Below are 18947 nucleotides of genomic sequence, written 5' to 3'. Positions count from 1 at the left end.
GATGAAGAGTGATGGGAGCTTATGTGGGATAAAAGCTAAAAGGGAAAAATCACACTAATGTGAAAGTCCACTTTACCTCAGTGTTCAGGCATATTTCATCAAGGCTTTCCCATGGCTTTCCTCATAATACCTGAAAAATTAAAATTGAATAAAAAATAAACTAAAACTACTTACTCACTTGTTAAACTAATTTAAAAAAAAACTGAAAAACTAACTAAAAATAATAATACTAATGAAACATTTCTAAAGTATAATAACCCTGTTTCCCAGCATTAGGCCTAGTTTTTATTTTTATTTAGTTTTTCAGTTTGCTTTTTTATTTTATTTTAGTTTCAGTAGTAGTTTTAAGTAGTTTTAGTTTAGTTTTTATTTAGTTTTATAGTCTTTCAGGTATTAGGAGGAAAGCCTTGATTAGTAGAAGCTGTAAAGGCCTGTTTGAAGAAGTCATACTGAACAGAATAGTAAATAAATTGAGAAAATGAAAAGAAAACTAAAACTAAACTGATTTTATCTGCAATTCAGTTTAGTTTTAGTTAGTTTTGCATTGTTCATTGTAGTTTTTATTTATCTATTTTCTATAAAATGTCAGTTAACTAAAACATTTGTTCACTGCTAGTTTTAGTTTTAATCTTAGTTTTAGTTCATATAATAACAACAACCCTGATACAGCTGTCGCCATGGCAATAGCTGGGCACATACGTTTCCTGGACAACTACATTTCCCAAGATGCACCGCGGCGTTCTGGTGACATCCACGCTACGATGAGGTGAAGCGGTTGTTTGCGTCTCGCTGGTTGTAATTAGCTACCTGTAAATTAAGGATTTAACAGCCGCTACATTGGATTTACCGTGGTGTCCCCGGTTTTAGTCTACCCGTTATCCCCTGACATTACTGACACGCCGAGGGTTTAATCCTCCGCTTCGTTTTCGGTGAGTTTATCGCCATGTTATCATCCGTTCCCACCAGGCTGTTTATGCGAAGGTCGCGAAGCTTGTCGCCATGCAAACGAGTCCTCACGAGCAGCTCCAGCGGGACCGCGTGCCAGGGTATCCGGGAGACAGCACCGGAGAACAACCGCAACCCCATCGTGTCCACCTCTCGGGTCTCCAGGAGGGGCATTTTGACAGAGGAGACCCCTAGTACCAGCGTGAACCCGTCGGTGCAGTACCACCACCTCGCCCCTAGGTGGATCTCCAATCTGGAGAATCGCCGTAGCTCCTGGGCAGCTCTAGCCAGTAGGGGGCGCCATAACAACCAGTACTGGGAGGAGAGTGGGGAGCAGAGTGGAGGAAGAGGAGGTGAAGGCCGGGACACAGGTGGAAGAGCTAGCCGGGCAGGAGTGGCCTCTGCCGGCGTGCTGTCTGCTGCAGCCGTGGCTTTCTGTCTGAAGAAAGACTCGGATAACAAAGGTATAGTGTGAATTAACTTCAAACTGTATCATGATAAAAGTGTTTCATATCACACTTTGGCTCAAGCACCCCTAAACATAAGTAAATTATTATTGCATTTTTCCCCCTAAAAATTATTTTATACAACTTGAATTATTTTGCAAGCCTGTCTGTTAGAGATGGGACAAACACTTATGCTTCAGGTTCAAATGGTTTTATTGTAACAGGTTTAATGTACTTTGCATAGTTCTGTCATTAATATATAATCTTTCCCCTTCAGGGTTCATTAACTATCTTAGAGTCCTCTCTGTAGAAATCTGTGATTGTTTATTCTGAACCATTGTTATTATTATACACTATAGTAGACAACTCTACTATGGATTAATATTTCTTGTCTTGTTGCTGTATCCACTGAAAAAGTAATTTAGCAGGGGGTTTGAAAAGGGCATTGTATGTCAAATTCTCATTGTCTCTTAATGGTCTGATCCTAGAATCGCCCCTGGTCTGAATTAACTTAGGCTGTAAACTGTATCATGATAAAAGTGTTTTATATCAGTTGATATAGATAATAATTGATTTTTTTTATGACGTAAGGTTGGGTTAAAATAAGGGGGGGGGGGGGGGGGGGATTCAATTTAAACACTTTTATTGTCAACTTAACCTTCGTCTGATTTTAATCACATCAGTTATCAATCAAGGCAGACAGGGAAAAGAAATGTCAACACAACCATGAAAAAAACAAATAAATAAATGTACACAAGCAATGCATAACAATGGTGCATCAAGTGTTTTTTCAAATATGTGCAAAGTGTTAATTGTAAATAGAAATTAAAGTAAAGCTGAGGTAGGGCTAAGCGATACAGATAAACTCAAATATCACGATATATTTGACCAAGTTCCTCGATGCAGCTTTTAAAACCAGGAAAAGAAACACTTATGCTGTATCACTATATTACGATATCCAAATTCTAAGACGATATCCACTCTCATATCACGATATTGATATAATATTGATATATTACCCAGCCCTAAATTAATTTTCATTATGTTGGCTGACTTAGAGTAGATTAGTCCCTTAGTAATAAGCCATTTGTTTAATTCAGAATTTCATTTGTACTGCACTTTTCATTCATTCTTAGTGAATCTCAAAGTTCTACAATATTAAAACGCACAACATAAAGAAAATAAGTTAAGATGATGAAGCCTTCCTGAATAGAAAAGCAATTTCATTTGTGTAGCACATTTCAACAAGAAAATTCAGACTGCTGCAAATAAAAGAGAAAATGTAAAATTAATTAAATAAATTACAAAAAGACACATTTAAGTAGATTCAAAATAGTTAAATATTTTAGATCTACATTCAGAGGTTTGAGGCCAAGCTGCAGGGTTAGGGTGGAGGTATGTGGGGAAGGGCAGTGCGGGATATGAATAAGAAGCCCTGAATGTGATTTAATAAAAAATAGTGGCAAACGGAAAAGTCTTAAATGTTGATTTTAAAAGAACAGAACTAACAGTTGCAGCAAAACTCAAGTTTCCTGGGAGCTTGTTGTCGATATATGGTGCTTAAAAACTGAATGCTTGTGTTTTGTTTTTGTATTTTTGTTGTTTTTTTGCTAAGTTTCTTATCTGCTTGTGATATAATTTTACATTTGCACTATTCATGTATGGCTCTATGGGAGGAAGGGATGGGGGTGGGGGGTGGACAGGGCACATTATGAACATACAACCATCTGTATTTTGGTACTTCATATTGACTGTATTACAAAGCTGTTCGTTCACTAGGGAGAGGTCTGGATTATTCAAAATGTAACAGGGGATCAGAAATGTGGTCTGACCCTGAACGACTCAGTGCTTTATCTATAAATGTAACTTCCTGTACTTCTGTTCTTTTTTTTTTTACAATAGGTGATGCTCTGTTGGAGGCAGCAAGGACCAATAACCCTCAAGATGTTGCCAGGTACTTCATATACACACATTGTTTTTATACTTACTCACGCATTGTAAGTTTTCATGTAGCTACATATTTCACACACCTGTATAGTCTCCCTCACACATGATCTTGAACATGCACACTATAGTGGACCATAGTGGAGCAAGCATCCTTTCTCCCTTTAATAAACAATATGATTATAGTAGGCTACTATGAAACTGCCTGTAAGAGTTCTCTAGTGAGTAAATCAACTGTGTAACATGATCATTCTTACATTATACATTTTTATAGCTTATTTATTGCACTGAATCACAACAAATACCAACGTTATGGGTCTGACAAACTGGATTTTTGAGCAACCACATTAGACATAATTAGTAGTAGCTAATAGAAATATCAATTTGAATGCTGTGGAGGAGTTTCAAAGCTGGCAGTATTCACACTGCTCCTGCATAAAAGAGAAAGGCAAACTAAACTGTAGATTACCTTTTAATGTTTTATTGATTTGGCCATTTTATCCACATTACCAGTTATTTAATTTGACAGAAATTACATACCACCTATTTTAATATTGTTTATTGTATTATTATTAGGCTTTACGCCGATCTGATCGGCTATATCGGATCGAGCCAATATTTAGTATTTTATGCAATTTGTGAGATCGGCTGTAATGTCTTAATTTGCCGATCCGATCAATGTCGTCATGTTGAAACTTTTTGCAGATGCTCCCGTTGCATAGATTGCAGATGGCTTGTGTTTTATCTGTCTCATTTACTCCGAAGAAGTTCCACACCACCGACATTGTTTTGAGCCCTGTCCCGATGTGAAAGACTGTAAAGTTTTTTGAATCTTGAATCATTAGCTATCGGATTCAAACAAATGTGGGTGTTGTGAGCAGACAGATAAAACACAAGCTATTTGCAATCTGTGCAACACTAAAGAACCTTGTGGGGAAGCATCTGCAAAATGTTTCAACACCACAAATGTACCTGGATAGGGAACAGGAGGAGGAGCCGAGTTTAAGAAACGGAGCATGGACAAAGAAGACGTGATCGGATCGGTGATCGGTTTATTTAAACTCACTGATCGGTGATCGGCCCCAAAAATCCTGATCGTGTAAAGCCTAATTATTATATTGAGATTCTTGATGTAATCGATCTCAACCAGAACTACATTTAACATTTAACTCTTGATCAAGTCTGGTTGTGTTCAAAGTGCAATATAAGGCCGTGACTTTTGGTATAAATTCATAGATTTGTATACAGATCTCCTGCAGAAAGCAAGCCAGCAATGTAGTTTCATCACATGTAGTTGTATTCCCAACGTTAGCCACTAGGTGGAGTAGCAGGACTACATGTGCTTCAGTGTGTGCCTGATGAGGACTGAAGGGTTATATAGGATGTAGCTGATATCTGAACAGTGTGACATTTTTATTTTTTAGGTGTAATTTTTCCTTTTCAAAGTATCACCTGTTTTTCTCTTCTCTCTGGTAATTCACAAATTAAATTACACACATCATCTGCAGCCGATCTCCAACATAGACTAATACTGTCTCGCCGCACGCTCAGAGCCAGTCAACCTAAATGAGTGTGCTAGCAGGATGGGTGTGTGTGTTTTACCAGACTTATACTATTTCTCAGTCCCATCTGTCTTGCTGATTATATTACATTACAAATCTTGAGTGACTGTGAGAACAGAATATGGAGTCTGACACACTGTGAGTCAGACATGTACGCACTGAGTCCTGAACTGTGCTTTGGAAATGTCGTGACAGCAAAATACCCGAGAGCTGAGTATGTATTCAAGTGCCTATAGAAACGTACAGTACACAGATTGCGATCATTTAACATATTAATGTGAAATGTGACGCATGTGTGAGCGATGTGTATTTGTATCCATGTACATGCGTGTACTGTCCATGTGTGTATCCATGTGTGTCTCCCATTCGTAGGCTCGGGTTACCTGTGCACATGTGGCAGATGGTGTAGGTGAGAGTGCAGTAAGACCGCCAGTCAGCGGGTCACAGATGTGTTAAGTGCTTTGGTTGAGTTTTACATAAGTGGTAGAGTGTCAGGGTGTGTCTGCTGAGAGGCAGTCGAGAGGACAGACGTCTCATTTTCACGCCAGCTTTATAAAAGCGAATGAACTACAACTGTGGGAAAACACTTTATAGTTGCAATGCAGCATTTTAACACTAGAAGATGCATGTGAAACTGATGTTCTCTCATCTAAGAGACCAAAGACGGATCATAAAAAGCTTGTTCCACTGAGGCCGTCTTGAAGTAATGGCGATATAATAGAAGATAATGCATGCTTAGTGTTTATATATCATACTTCTTACTCTACTGCCAGGACAAAAAAAAGTATGCTCTCCATTAAAAACTTTGCTAATTAAATTATTTTACATTGGTTAATCCCGTCCTACGGCTTCATTAATCAACAGTACTTTTCCACTTATCCCTTTCAGTAGTAAGAGCTGATGGCGTTTCAGGGCGACTTCACTTAAACGCTCAGAAATAGCCCGAGTGGTGAGCCGATCTCTTCTGCTCCAGAACACTGATATTACACGCAGTGAAAACAGAACCAGCGAGCAGCAGAGCAGAGTGCAAACCAGTCAGAGGCCACCGTGTTGACTGTAAACACACACAATGTCTGCCTGCTCAGCACCAGCTCAGAGACGACAGACGGATCGCTCACACACACACACACACACACACACACACACACACACACACACACACACACACACACACACTTCACAGTAGTACCCGATGTCGTACCCTGAGGCACAGAACTCAACACACACCTGGCTTACACACAGTGACGCTCGAGTGGCCGGTGTGTGGCTGCAGATAGAGACAAAGATATGATGGGCTGGTTTTTATCATGGTGGTCTCATGGCAAGACGATCCTTGATACAATCACTTTAACAGCTGGTCAGCCATATCTCTCGTCTTTGCATTCAAGCATGAATCTAAACTATCCACCATCATATGTCAGCTGCTGTTACAATATAAACAAAATGCTGCCACTGATGTTGGGGCTTGTTTAAGATCATTTTCTACAATACGTCAATGTTAAATTTGATGCCTAAGTGTAACTTTCACCTTTTTCTGTGTCTCTTTCCCCACCAGGCTGTTAAAGGAGGGCGTGGACCCAAATTATCGCCACCGTCTGGGTTGGACCGCTCTTATGGTGGCTTCCATGAACCGACAGCACAGGTATTTGTCTCTATGTGTGTAGGACTGCTAATGATTATTTCGCAAACCGATCAATTCATTAGTTGTGTTGTCAATAAAATGTCATAAAAATGTTGATCAGTGTTTGTCAGAGCCGAGAGATGCCACTGAAATATCTTGTTTTGTCCCAACCAGCAGACCACAACCAGCAGACAGTCAGTTTACTATCATAGAGGACTGAAGACATCGTTCTTTTAAAATAAAATGATTCAAAACAATAAATGGATTATACAATAGTTGGCCATTATTTTTCTTTTGATCAATTATTTCATTAATCATCTAATCATTGCAGTTTTATTTGTCTTTCTATTTTTTCCTACTCTGTAAAATGTTGCATCTTCAGTGCTAAAGCGCCCCCCCCCCCCCCCCCCCCCCCCCCGATGAGCCTTACATGGATACTCATGTAGTATTCAGCTATTATCACAGCTGTCTGCATGAGTTATCGTGCGTTGTCCATGTCCCTGCTCTCGTTGTTACAGTAGGTCTTCTGAAGTGCAACTTTCAGAGTGACAGACGGTCTTTACCCGACCCCCTCCCCTCCACCCCCAATCTCTCTGTCCAACAAATTAAATTAGCCTCCTGGCCCCCAGAACACACACAACACAGAGAGGGGCCGAGGTTAAGGCCGGGCCAAATCCAATTTAAACAGATTTTTCTTTTTTTCCCCCCCTCCATCAAGACTCTCTGGTCACTTTTTTTTTTTTTGTTTGAGGGCCTCATGTGCCCGTGAGAAACGTTATGTGAAATTTAAACATGAACATAACGTAAAATGAGCTTATACTGAATCTCAGGGTTACAGATGCTCCTTTTTTAAGAAAGGTTGTCTGAATTTATGACACCAAAATGAAAACATATGAACTATTTATGTTAATTATGGTGAGCTGATTGTGACAGATGAATCAAAGCCGACTTGTTTTTCAGGTTTTTGAGAACATACTTGGAGCATATAATTCCTCAGTTTGGATTTTTTGTCATTTCTGTGAATGTGTTTGTGTATTTCTCTGAAGTTTTTTGAGACTGTTCGGTGTGTGATTCACCCCTCAGAGACAAATACGATCTGATGCTTGGATCATTTGACTTTGTTGCGTCGATGTTGAAGCTACAGCATGTATCAGCGTGTGTCCTGCGTGATCGTTGCCATGTGACATGTATGTGATGTCATGTTTAATGATGTGACGGGGCTCTCTGTGAGTCTACTGTTTTTGCTCACAGTTTTGGCGTCGGTGTCTGTACGCACTATGCTTGTATGTGTGTCACTGCACTGTCCTGTGTGTTTGTGTTTGTGTGTGTGTGTGTGTGTGTGTGTGTTATGAGTGCTATAACTCAGCAAGGCAGTGACACTCCTCTGTGTTTAATCCCGTCCTCCAACCCCCCAGTGAGCCGTCACTGCTGCAGGGAAGACAAAACATCGGTTCACACACATCACTCTCACATCTCTCACATAGGCTCATATCTGCTCACAAAACATTTGCACACACACACACACACACCCACACACACACACACAGGATTCATGTGTGAATGCAAGCATAAACAGGCAACACACAGACAAGCAGAGTTTAAATATCTTGCAGGCCAAGTGTCTATTACTCAGCCACACACAACTTTATTTGCAGCCGTTAAGTGAAAACGCAGAGAACGTCACTCATGAACAAGATCTAGCCTGTAGCCACAATGTCAACATGGATCTCGTCGTTGAATTATTGCACCCCTCCCTCAAAGCGTATTTATATTTTCCTGGAGCAGAAGTGATAACTGTGTTTCCGGGGGCAGAACATTTTTCTACAGTGCCATGTCTGGGGGGGGGGGAAAGGGGAGCTGGTGTCCTCTGACCATTTTCTAGGTGTTTGGCTCACCAGTCCAATCCAGCTTTGCTAGTTGCTAGTGTTCAGGGGTCAAGGTGCGGCTGTGTGTAAGAGAATCAGGGGTGGAGTAGAGGGCTGTGTGTAAGAATTAAGGGTGAGACATTGTGGGGGCGTGTGTTTGCTTAGCTTTGATGTGGGGCTAAATCTGGGAGGCGCAGGGCCGGGCCCACTGTTTGCACTCTTTAACACACAATACCCATCTCCATCTCTCTTTCTCTCCCTCCATCCCTCCCTCGCTGTATTCACGTGCACAATGACTGCTCGGCCGAGTGAAACGCCTGTTGACCGTTCCGACCTGTCGGCCGAGCGACTCGGTGAGACAGAGGTGGGGCGGGGGGAGAGACGAGGGAAAGCAGAGGGGATGATGGAACGAGAGGATGAGTGGCTTGTTGGGAAAGAGAGAGGGAGAGAATAGTTTAGCAGTGGGGTAGAGTGATGTGGAGTGGGATTATGGGTTTGGGACTGGGATTAGCTGGGATATGGGTAAAAATCACCAAGGAGATCCCAGTGAAATGACGAGTGGGGTATGATGATATATATTATGATGGTAAATAGTCTGATTTAGTGTCAGAGTAAAGCATTTATGGGACTCTATTCACAAAAAGACATATTAACTACATTTTTCGCTATATACATATCAAAGAGGAAGATATTACAGCTTTACTTTAAGTCCCTTTATTTAGCATTTATTAGCAGTAGCAGTGTAGATATATACATTTATTAATCTTATCTTGTGAGCATCCAGAAGTGGAAGCTGGTGAATAAACAGATAATGAATGACAATATAGTAAAATGTCTTCATAGAAGTTAAAGCCCAAATGTTGTGAAATGAAAATACAATTCATACATATAGTCACAAACACTTAAAATGTCCTTATATCTGCTTATAACTACATTATTGAGTGTTATAAAACATTTAAGATAAGAAGTACTTTATTAATCCCTTGGAGGGGAAATTGAATGTCACCTTCTCACAAAAATAGCCAACATACAGACTCAGGGTTTATTTCTGCTTATAAATGCTAACTAGGGGGGGCATAAAGTAAAGTGTTACAGAAGAAATAAATATACAAGACATGGTATGAAAAGCAATGTGCTTGTTTTCCAGGTTAATATCAGAAACCGTGATAACAAAGCGAGTGATGGACAGATTTCTCATGGTGAATACAATTCATACATATACTTAAACACTTACAATGTCCTTATATATCTGCTTATAACTACATTATTGAGTGTTATACAATATTTTAAGCAGTTTATTTCTGCTTATAAATGCTAAATAGGGATTAGAGAAATAGAAATAGAAATAAATAAATATATAAGACTCTGTTAAACGTACAGTTATGTTGTAGCAGATTATCACAGACACAATGTGCTTGTTTTCCAGGTTAATATCAGAAACAGTGATAACAAAGTGAGTGACGGACAGGTTTTTCATGGTGAATAAAGCTCAAAGAAATGCTGATACATCACAGACCTCAAGACTGAGCGTGTGCTGCCCAAAAGCAAATCAAGACTCTACAGTGAAAGTTTGATTTATGGTTTCATAGACAGGTTGTGGCTGCTTGTAGGACATGGATGTTTATTGTCTGATTGCACAATGAGTTCGCCATTTTGCCATTTTGCCGTTATATCTGGTGAGTTAGGGTTATTGGGGGAAGCTGTAAAGGAAATTTCTATGATTGATGCCATGCTTTGAAAAGTTTCAGAGTCGCTGTTTCACCCCCCTGTGTTACTTTACAGCCACCTTATGAATTTTCATATGTTTATTAACACATGTAGGCATGGGCCGGTATGAGATTCTGGCGGTATGATAACCATAAGCAAAAATATCACGGTTTCACGGTATGGCGGTATTGCGATTACAGCTCTAAAATGTTCCTAAAAGGAAGAAAAATAAAGCTGCACCACCTGAGGGATTTCTGACCTTTCCACTTTCTGTCTTTGAACACAAAAAACTGCTCATACCTTTAGGAACGGTATGACAGAACATTTTGCGATTTCGGTTATCGTGGCTTTTTCATATTGCGGTATACCTTGAACACGGTTATCGTCCCATGCCTAAACACATGAACAGTTTCTCTTCAAAGTGTATCCTGGTTAGGATAAAATACAGCAAATAGTGAAAGAATAACTATATCTGTCTACGTAGAAACCACTGCATCATATCATGACTGCTATCAATGGACTTGGACGTGAACTTCGCCCCGTGCATGGCTAATTTAGCAAAGCAGAAAAAGTGGGTTAAATTGTTAGTGTTAGTGGGTAAAATTGAATAAATGGCCTTAAAATGCTTTAAAGAAGCCTTTGACAAATTCTAGTAACATTTTAAAGGCTGTGATTGTTCTTAAGTGATAATCAATGTTGGCCACATTTCACTTTAATCCAAGGACAACAGAGTGTAGCAGCTAAAAAAAGCTAAACAGGAAATCAAGCTAAATAAATTACATGTTTAACTTGGATTGGTGTAAAGCAAATAAGAAAAGTAAGTAAATGCAGTGAGCCCCTCGTCCTCCTGGCTTCTAGCTGACCCCAGGCGTGCACCAGGTGAGGTGGGGTCAAGTGAGGTCCAGCGTCTGGGCCAGGTGGTCCGAGACATGGATGGTCAGTTCAGCTCGGGTGTCCATTATATAGCGTAAGAGAAACGGAAGCGTCTGTTTCCTGTCTTCCCTCCAGGGCAGGAAGGGAAACAAACACCACCAGTCACCTGTTGGCAAACCTGGAGCCTGAGCTGGAAGGTTAAATCCGCCAGCGTCAGCAGCACTGACTTGTTAAGTGATCGGTGGTCATTGTTTCATCACTTTGATACAAGCGTGCAACAACGGTGCTCAAGCAGGGAGACGATATCATTTCACTGGAGGTCTGGTTTGGAGCATCTGTTGTGTTTAAGTGTCCTTGAGCAAGATGGTAAATTAGAGTTATCTCCAGAGTGTTAACATTGTTTTAAAGCCAAGTAGAACTCATTGGACCAAATACAGGCAAAGATGTTAGTCATATTAGTCTTTAATTTAGCCATGAAAGTAAAATAATGTTACAATAATTTACAGACGATAATGTTAGGGTGTTCATATGATTCTATTAAGAAGTCTATAATTTCTACTTTTGTCCCAGTTATTTTAAAAATGGGGAGTTTTGACTTGTTAAGTGATCGGTGGTCATTGTTTCATCACTTTGATACAAGCGTGAAACGGTGGTGAAGCAGGGAGACGATATCATTTCACTAGAGGTCTGGTGTGTTTAAGTGTCCTTAAGCAAGATGGTAAATTAGAGTTATCTCCAGAGGTGTTAACATTGTTTTAATGCCAAGTAGAACTCATTGGACCAAATACAGGCAAAGATGTTAGTCATATTAGTCTTTAATTTAGCCACGAAAGTAAAATAATGTTATAATCATTTACAGACGATAATGTTGGGGTGTTCATATGATTCTATTAGGAAGTCTATAATTTCTACTTTTGTCCCAGTTCTTTTAAAAATGGGGTTTTTTGACTTGTTAAGTGATGGGTGGTCATTGTTTCATCACTTTGATAAAAAGTATGAAACGGTGGTGAAGCAGGGAGACGATATCATTTCACTGGAGGTCCGTTGTGTTTAAGTGTCCTTGAGCAAGATGGTAAATTAGAGTTATCTCCAGAGGTGTTAACATTGTTTTAATGCCAAGTAGAACTCATTGGACCAAATACAGGCAAAGATGTTAGTCAGCAGCCGGATAACTCCCCCTCTTACATTTGTCTCATTCTGTCTTTAATTTAGCTACCAAAGTAAAATAACGTTGTAATTCACAGACGATAATGTTTTGGGGTATTCATATGATTCTATTAGGAAGTCTATAATTTCTACTTTTGTCCCAGTTCTTTTAAAAAAAAATGGGGGTTTAACCTAATTAACCTCCGCATGCCTTTAGTTTGGCCTCAAATTAGTGCTGCAACTCTCCTCCTAAATGTCCCAAATAAAGTTAGCCACTTGATCATCAGTTGATTAGTAAAACTATAAACTGTTTTCAAAAGCTCATTAGTTTTAGCACCATCCCTTATAATTAAATCTCTTTCTCTTTCATCTTTGTGGCCGTACTTCCCTCCTTTCATCCACTCCTCCTCCTCCCTCCCTCTCCCTCTCCCTCTCCCTCTCCTCCTCCTCCTCTTCTTCTGCAGTTTTCCTCTCTTTATCCCTTTCGTGTTTACCTTTCCGATGCCATTAACCCCTCTCTCTCTCACACCGTCTCATTTCTTCACACAGTCCTGCCCAGCCTCGTGTGACCGGCCGTAGTTAGTGTTTGCCCCCTGTGTGTCTCAGAGGATGCATCGAGGTGTTTGTAGAAGTGCTTGCAAGGGTGAGAGGAGAGCCCTCCGTGGGTCACATCCCCCCCTCCACCCCCCCGAGCCACAGTGATACAGTAACAAAAGAGGACCCCCCGATAGTCCTTTTATACCCCCTCAGCAAGGTCAGACACAAAGACCTGGCCAGGCCGTTCTCAGCCTTGTTCTCCCACAGGAACACACATCAACCAGAGAGATGGTCTCTTCACATTTTAGTCATATTAATGGAAATGAAGAGAAACTTTTCTTTAGTTTCATTGATATAAAACAGAAATGTGTTGGGATGGTGTTGACATACTGTACTGGGTTCATTGTTGAGCCTCTCCTGGTCTCTCAAACAGATACAGGAATCACATTCATTCATTCATTCATTCATTTAGAGCTATAACAGTCAATTAATCAGCTCATCAATCGATCTTTTATTTTGAAAATCCAGTCAGCTTATTGTTATATTTCAATCAAAACTGCCAAATATTCACCAGTTTCACCTTCTTACATGTTTGAATTTGATGGTTTTCATTGTCATATAATAGATGTGAATATCTGGTGGCTGTTAGTCGTTAATAATTATTTGAATACATCCGAAATTGAATGAAGGCTTTCAGAATTTTATAGACATATATAGAAAAATAATGAGCAGATTATTTAAATAAAATAGGGCTACTAACAATTGTTGTCACTATGGATTATTCAGCAGATTATATTCACAATGAATTAATCGATTCATTATTTTGTCCATGAAATGTCAGAAAATGGTGAAAAAACTGTCAAAAGTTAGTCTTTAAATATTTTAATTTGAGAAGCTGAAACCTGGAAAGATAAAAAAAAGAGACAAAAATGATTATTCAGTTATCAAAATAGTTGCAGACGATTATCAGTATTTGAAGCTACATGTCTTGTATGAAAGTTATAAATAAAGTTGATTATTATTATTATTAATCTATTGATCAGGTAATTGCTGCAGCTCCAAATGAACCATTAGTTGCAGCCGTCCTTTTCTTTGACTCTATAATTCAGATATATATTCGTGCTACAATCTGTTGTCCATGTTTGAATATCATTTGACTTTAATTTAAATACCATGACTTTTATTTCTATTTCTATTTCTGTTTCAGTAACAGGTAAGCAGGTTGTTGAACTTCACAGCTTCACCTTTAAATCAGCTCTGTGGTTTAACATCAGAGTTGACGTTCGTATAATGAGCTCATTTATGCTTCGGCAGCTTGAACCACAGCGTCTTACGTGGTCGACTGTAGCTGCTCTAAAAATGGAGTCCACCTCATCCTCGCTGTGTGTAATCCTTTCGTTCCATTTAAACCATTTTAAACCCTTTTGCCCCCCCCCCCCCCTCTCCCGCCACCCATAATAACCATTTAGCTGAAAATGATTCATCACTACCTCCCAGTCTGCATTACATAGTCACAGGTTTAATGACAGCCAGCAGCGTATACTGGCAGGGTTCAAGTTTCGGCCATCGCCCCCCGTTCCTCTTCTCCCAGTCGGCGCAGGCAGGCTCGGGGTTGACGATCTTTTGTGTGTTTGCGTGTATACATATGCATGTCTGTGTCTCGATGTCACGTTCACGGTGGTAAATGTAAAGTGTGTGTTAGTGTGTGTGTGTGTGTGTGTGTGTGTGTGTGTGTGTTCTGTAGACGGAGAGACGGTACCTGGAATGTCCGTCGGGTCACAGTGAGTGGTGTTGCCGAGGTAGTCTTGTGTTTGTTCTATAAGGCTGTACGCTCCAATGAAGGACTACACACACACACACACACACACACACACACACACACACACACACACACTACAAGGACCCCCCAAAGGAGCCGGAAACAGGCCCGACCCCACCCACCCCCCACCCATCAATGTACACATATGTACATGTTACAAGGCGAAAGGGAGGGGAAGTGGTCATTAGAGCGTATCCACTATAACGGGGACGGGGGGTGAATCAGGTGAAGAGTCGTGGTCAGTTGAGGAAGGATGGGAGGAATATCGTTAAAGCCTCAGACGACAAAAAAAAAAAAAAAAACTTCTTCTTATTATCAGTTTTATTTTCTCCAGCAGGTTTTTGGGGTTATTTATAGAGTTGATTCCCGTATTCCTGTTTTTATCCGTGCTCTTTTTTTTTTTTTTATTGGTTTGAAGTGGGCTGGGCTATGTTGGGGAAAAGGATGACGTCACACGCTTGGGATGCACCAATCCGAGCAGCGTCGAATGAATCCACATGTGATGACAGTCGGTGGGTTGTTTCATCAGCGTCGATAAAAACCTGATCAGATCACACCCACATTAGTCCTGATGAAGCACATTAACACTTTTAAATGCTTCATAACTCACGTCTATGGATTACTTTTATTATTTAACTGAATATTTAATGATATATTAGGATAGATTTAATATTTGAATCCAACTTTTTCTTTTTCAAGGACTTTAAAGGGGTCAAAGATTATGTTTTGGCTACATGAAGGATCCCAGTTTCATAAACCAGACCAGCTGATGACCTGATTTGGGAGTTTCAGAGCTGGTTGCCAGTAATCAGCTGTTTGTTGCTAACAGCTAATATTACTTTAATTGCAAGAAGACAATAAAGGATAATGAACCTTTATTCCCCCCCCCCCCCCCCACTACCAACAGTAATGTTTAGAGGTTAAAAACTCTTCTCTTCTCCTGTGCTTATTATAATTGAGCTCTTTTAAAGCACTTTACTTTTTAATCTTTCATTTGCACTCTATATGTCCTTTTAATGATTTTAAAGCTAATTTATTATTTTATGCTGCAATCTTATATTTAATGCTCTATTCTAGCATTTTATTTCTCTTTTTCTATGTTTCTGTACTTTGCTTTTATTATTAGTGTTGGGGTGGGGGTTTAATTGTATGTTTTAAGTTTCTCAAATCACATGTTTTCCTGTTTTATATAAAGCACATTGAGTTTCCATTGTGTATGAAATGTTCTATATAAATACAACTGAGAGAGAGAGAGAGAGAGAGAGAGAGAGAGAGAGAGAGAGAGAGAGAGAGAGAGAGAGAGAGAGAGAGAGAGAGAGAGAGAGAGAGAGAGAGAGAGAGAGAGAGAGAGAGAGAGAGAGAGAGAGAGAGAGAGAGAGAGAGAGAGAGAGAGAGAGAGAGAGAGAGAGAGAGAGAGAGAGAGAGAGAGAGAATTTCTTCTACTTATGGATGAATATGAGAAAACTACAAAATCTTAAAAATATTGCTAGTTTTTCCAAATCCTCATCTAGAAGAAGGTTTTGGGTGATGTCTCTAATCAACAGCTATTGTATAAAATACTCCACGTTATCAGACGTAAGAATCGGCTGACATTCAAGTACTGGAACAATAAACACTCTTCTTCTTCTTCTTCTTCGTCTTCTTCTTCTTCTTCTTCTCCTTCTCCTTCTTCTTCTTCTTCTTCTCCTTCTTCGTCTTCTTCTTCTTCTTCTTGTTCTTGTTCTTGTTCTTCTTCTTCTTCTTCTTCTTCTTCTTCTTCTTCTTGTTCTTGTTCTTGTTCTTGTTCTTCTTCTTCTTCTTCTTCTTCTTCTTCTTCTTCTTCTTCTTCTTCTTCTTCTTCTTCTTCTTCTTCTTCTTCTTCTTCTTCTTCTTCTTCTTCTTCTTCTTCTTCTTCTTCTTCTTCTTCTTCTTCTTCTTCTTCTTCTTCTTCTTCTTCTTATCGGCCAGTAACATATCAACCCCCGATATATCGAATTTTTATTATTTCTAATAGAAAAGAAGACTAGAAGAATAATTACAGATGAAATGCTCGTCTGTATGAATGTGTAAAGCTGCATTAGCACATGTATATAACTCTGTGTGTGTGTGTGTGTGTGTGTGTGTGTGTGTGTGTGTGTGTGTGTGTCTGTGTGTGTGTGTGTGTGTGTGTGTGTGTGTGTGTGTGTGTGTTTTCCAGTGTGGTGAAGGTTCTGCTGGAAGCTGGTGCCGATCCAAACGCTGGCGACGACTTCAATAACGTTTACGACACATCGCGGGAGAAAGGCATCCACTCACTGGAAGGTAAAAAAAAAAAATGCAACTGTGTGTGTGTGTTTGTTTGAGTGTGTGTGTGTGTGTGTGTGTGTGTGTGTGGTCGCTATATTACACATATGAATCCTAAGTGTAGAGAGGGACATTATGAGACATTATAATTTGCATAAAGATTTGCATACACGTTTCATTTTGCTTGTATTGTTTATTTTTCATGTTTTGTGACAAGTAGTGCATGTTTTATTTGTTTTTCTCCCGAGCTGCACACACACACACACACACACACACACACACACACACACACACACACACACACGAACACACACACAGGCAGGCAGGCTGGTGAAGATACACACACACACACTTTACCCCCTCCAGTCTGTGTTGGGTTTCTGCAGACATATTTATATGGGATATGTATATTGCAGACATTTATATGGCTGTCAGGTTTGGGTCCACGTGGGGCTGGCGTAGCGTGGGGAAGCGTTTCCCAGACGCACACTGATGGATGGGCTAGGGGGGCCTGTGCGACGCTTTATTGGGTTAGCTATGATTATCCCACCCTGTCTCTCCCTCTCTCTCTCTCTCTCATACACACACACACACACAGAGAGAGACACTGCAGAGAGAAACTGTCGTTGAGATAGAGAAGAAAAAGAGTGGGATAGATAGAGGAAGGGAAAGACTGGATGTAAAAAAAAAAGGGAAGGGTGAGAAGGAAGGGATGCAGAGTGAGGTTAAAGATGGAGGAGAAGGAAGAAGATGTGCATTGTTTGTGGGCTTGATGGAGGGAGGGAGGGATTGAAGGAAATGGGTGGGATGATGAGGGAGAGAGGAGGGGAGAGGGAGAGGAAGTCAGGAAATGGATGAGACAAAGTTATTGGGATAAAAGGAGCAGGGGAGGGGAGGGAGGGAGGGAGGGAGGGAGGGGGAGGAGGAAAGAGGGTGCGAGTGATGAAAGGAATTGATGGATACCGAGGAAGAGAGGAAGGAGGCGGAAAAAAATACAAACAGATGATGGAGGAGTGGCACGAGATGAGTGCTCTTATGAAAAAGAGGAGTAAGGAGAGAATGATAGACTATCTGTGTTATTAGTAAGGAGCGAAGCAGAGGAGGCTCTAAAACACAACGCATATTATTCCTATCGTGTCGGACAGTCGAGCTTAAATCTGCGAAAATGAACAAGTCTTGCAAAGTTGGAAACAGGAAAGACAATTTTATAGTCTGCAGTCTTGTCATCATCATACTGACTGGAAACTTATCACTGACTGAGAATTGGTTAAAAAAAGAAAAAAAGAAAAAAGAAAGGTTTTATAGGTTTTAAAAAGGCTTTTGAACAATCCCAGTCTAATTTGGTCATTCATCATTCATCATCATTCTTCAGCTGCTGCAGGAAATGTACTGATCGCATCTACATCGGAGGTGCTTATCCTGTTTCCATCTTTGAGGAATTTTGAGTCTAAACAGATCCACACACAACAACAACAAAAAAAAAAAAAAAAAAAAAAAAAGCTCATTTAAACGACATTATTCTGCCTTTTTTTTTTTTTAAAGTAATTATTCATGTTCATTGTTCATAACCATGTTTCCGGTAAAGTTTTTTTTTTGTTGTGTGTGTGTGTCGTCTCTGTCTCTGTCTCTGTCTCTTCCTGCAGTCCTGGTGTCCAGAGAGGATGAATTCAGCAGCAGGCTCAGCAGTAGGGCTGGTTTCCGTGGTTGCACAGCGCTTCACTACGCCACACTGGCTGATGACACACGCACCGTCAGCATGCTGCTAGATGCTGGTATGTTACACCTCACACCTCCCCACCTCCCCACCTCTCCCTTAAACCCATCACAGCTAACCCTAAAGAGTCTAAATAAACTCTAAAGAAGTCGAAGATCACTCTAACACCCCCCCCCCCCCACCCCCCCCCCACCCCCCACCCCTTCCGCCTTGTTTCTCAACCAAACCAGTGACAAGGTACCACTCACGCTTCCTACATTTCATCTCGCTTTATCCAATTGAGAGGCTCCATCCTGACCACCTATAAGGCACAGAAAGGGAGAACGAGATGAGTGATTGTTCCTCCTGCTTAGATGAAAAATCAAGTCTGTCCCTCGTGATATTAAACTGCAAACTACAGCTGTCACCTGAACTCATTTCACTCACTACCGAAATTTTATTGTCCACCAAAAAAAAGGAAAAGTCCCAGTGGTCCCAGACAGTTTGCTCATCACCCCTCCCTGCAA

At 40.3% G+C, this 18947-nt stretch overlaps 1 protein-coding gene across 1 annotated transcript in view; it reads left to right on the top strand.

The window, feature by feature from the left end:
• Positions 1–757: 757 nt before the first annotated feature.
• clpb (caseinolytic mitochondrial matrix peptidase chaperone subunit B) overlaps positions 758–18947 on the top strand; it is a 27416-nt gene continuing 9226 nt past the window's right edge. Inside the window, exons 1-5 of the mRNA XM_053320280.1 lie at positions 758–1409; positions 3294–3345; positions 6453–6539; positions 16642–16745; positions 18371–18499. Coding sequence (XP_053176255.1) covers positions 944–1409; positions 3294–3345; positions 6453–6539; positions 16642–16745; positions 18371–18499 — 838 coding nt within the window. The 5' untranslated portion in view covers positions 758–943. The remainder of the gene's footprint in view (positions 1410–3293; positions 3346–6452; positions 6540–16641; positions 16746–18370; positions 18500–18947) is intronic.

Source organism: Scomber japonicus, chromosome 6, assembly GCF_027409825.1.
Source record: "Scomber japonicus isolate fScoJap1 chromosome 6, fScoJap1.pri, whole genome shotgun sequence".
Taxonomy (NCBI): domain Eukaryota; kingdom Metazoa; phylum Chordata; class Actinopteri; order Scombriformes; family Scombridae; genus Scomber; species Scomber japonicus.
The sequence above is the reverse complement of the archived record's forward strand: the minus strand, read 5'-3'. Positions and strand labels throughout refer to the sequence as shown.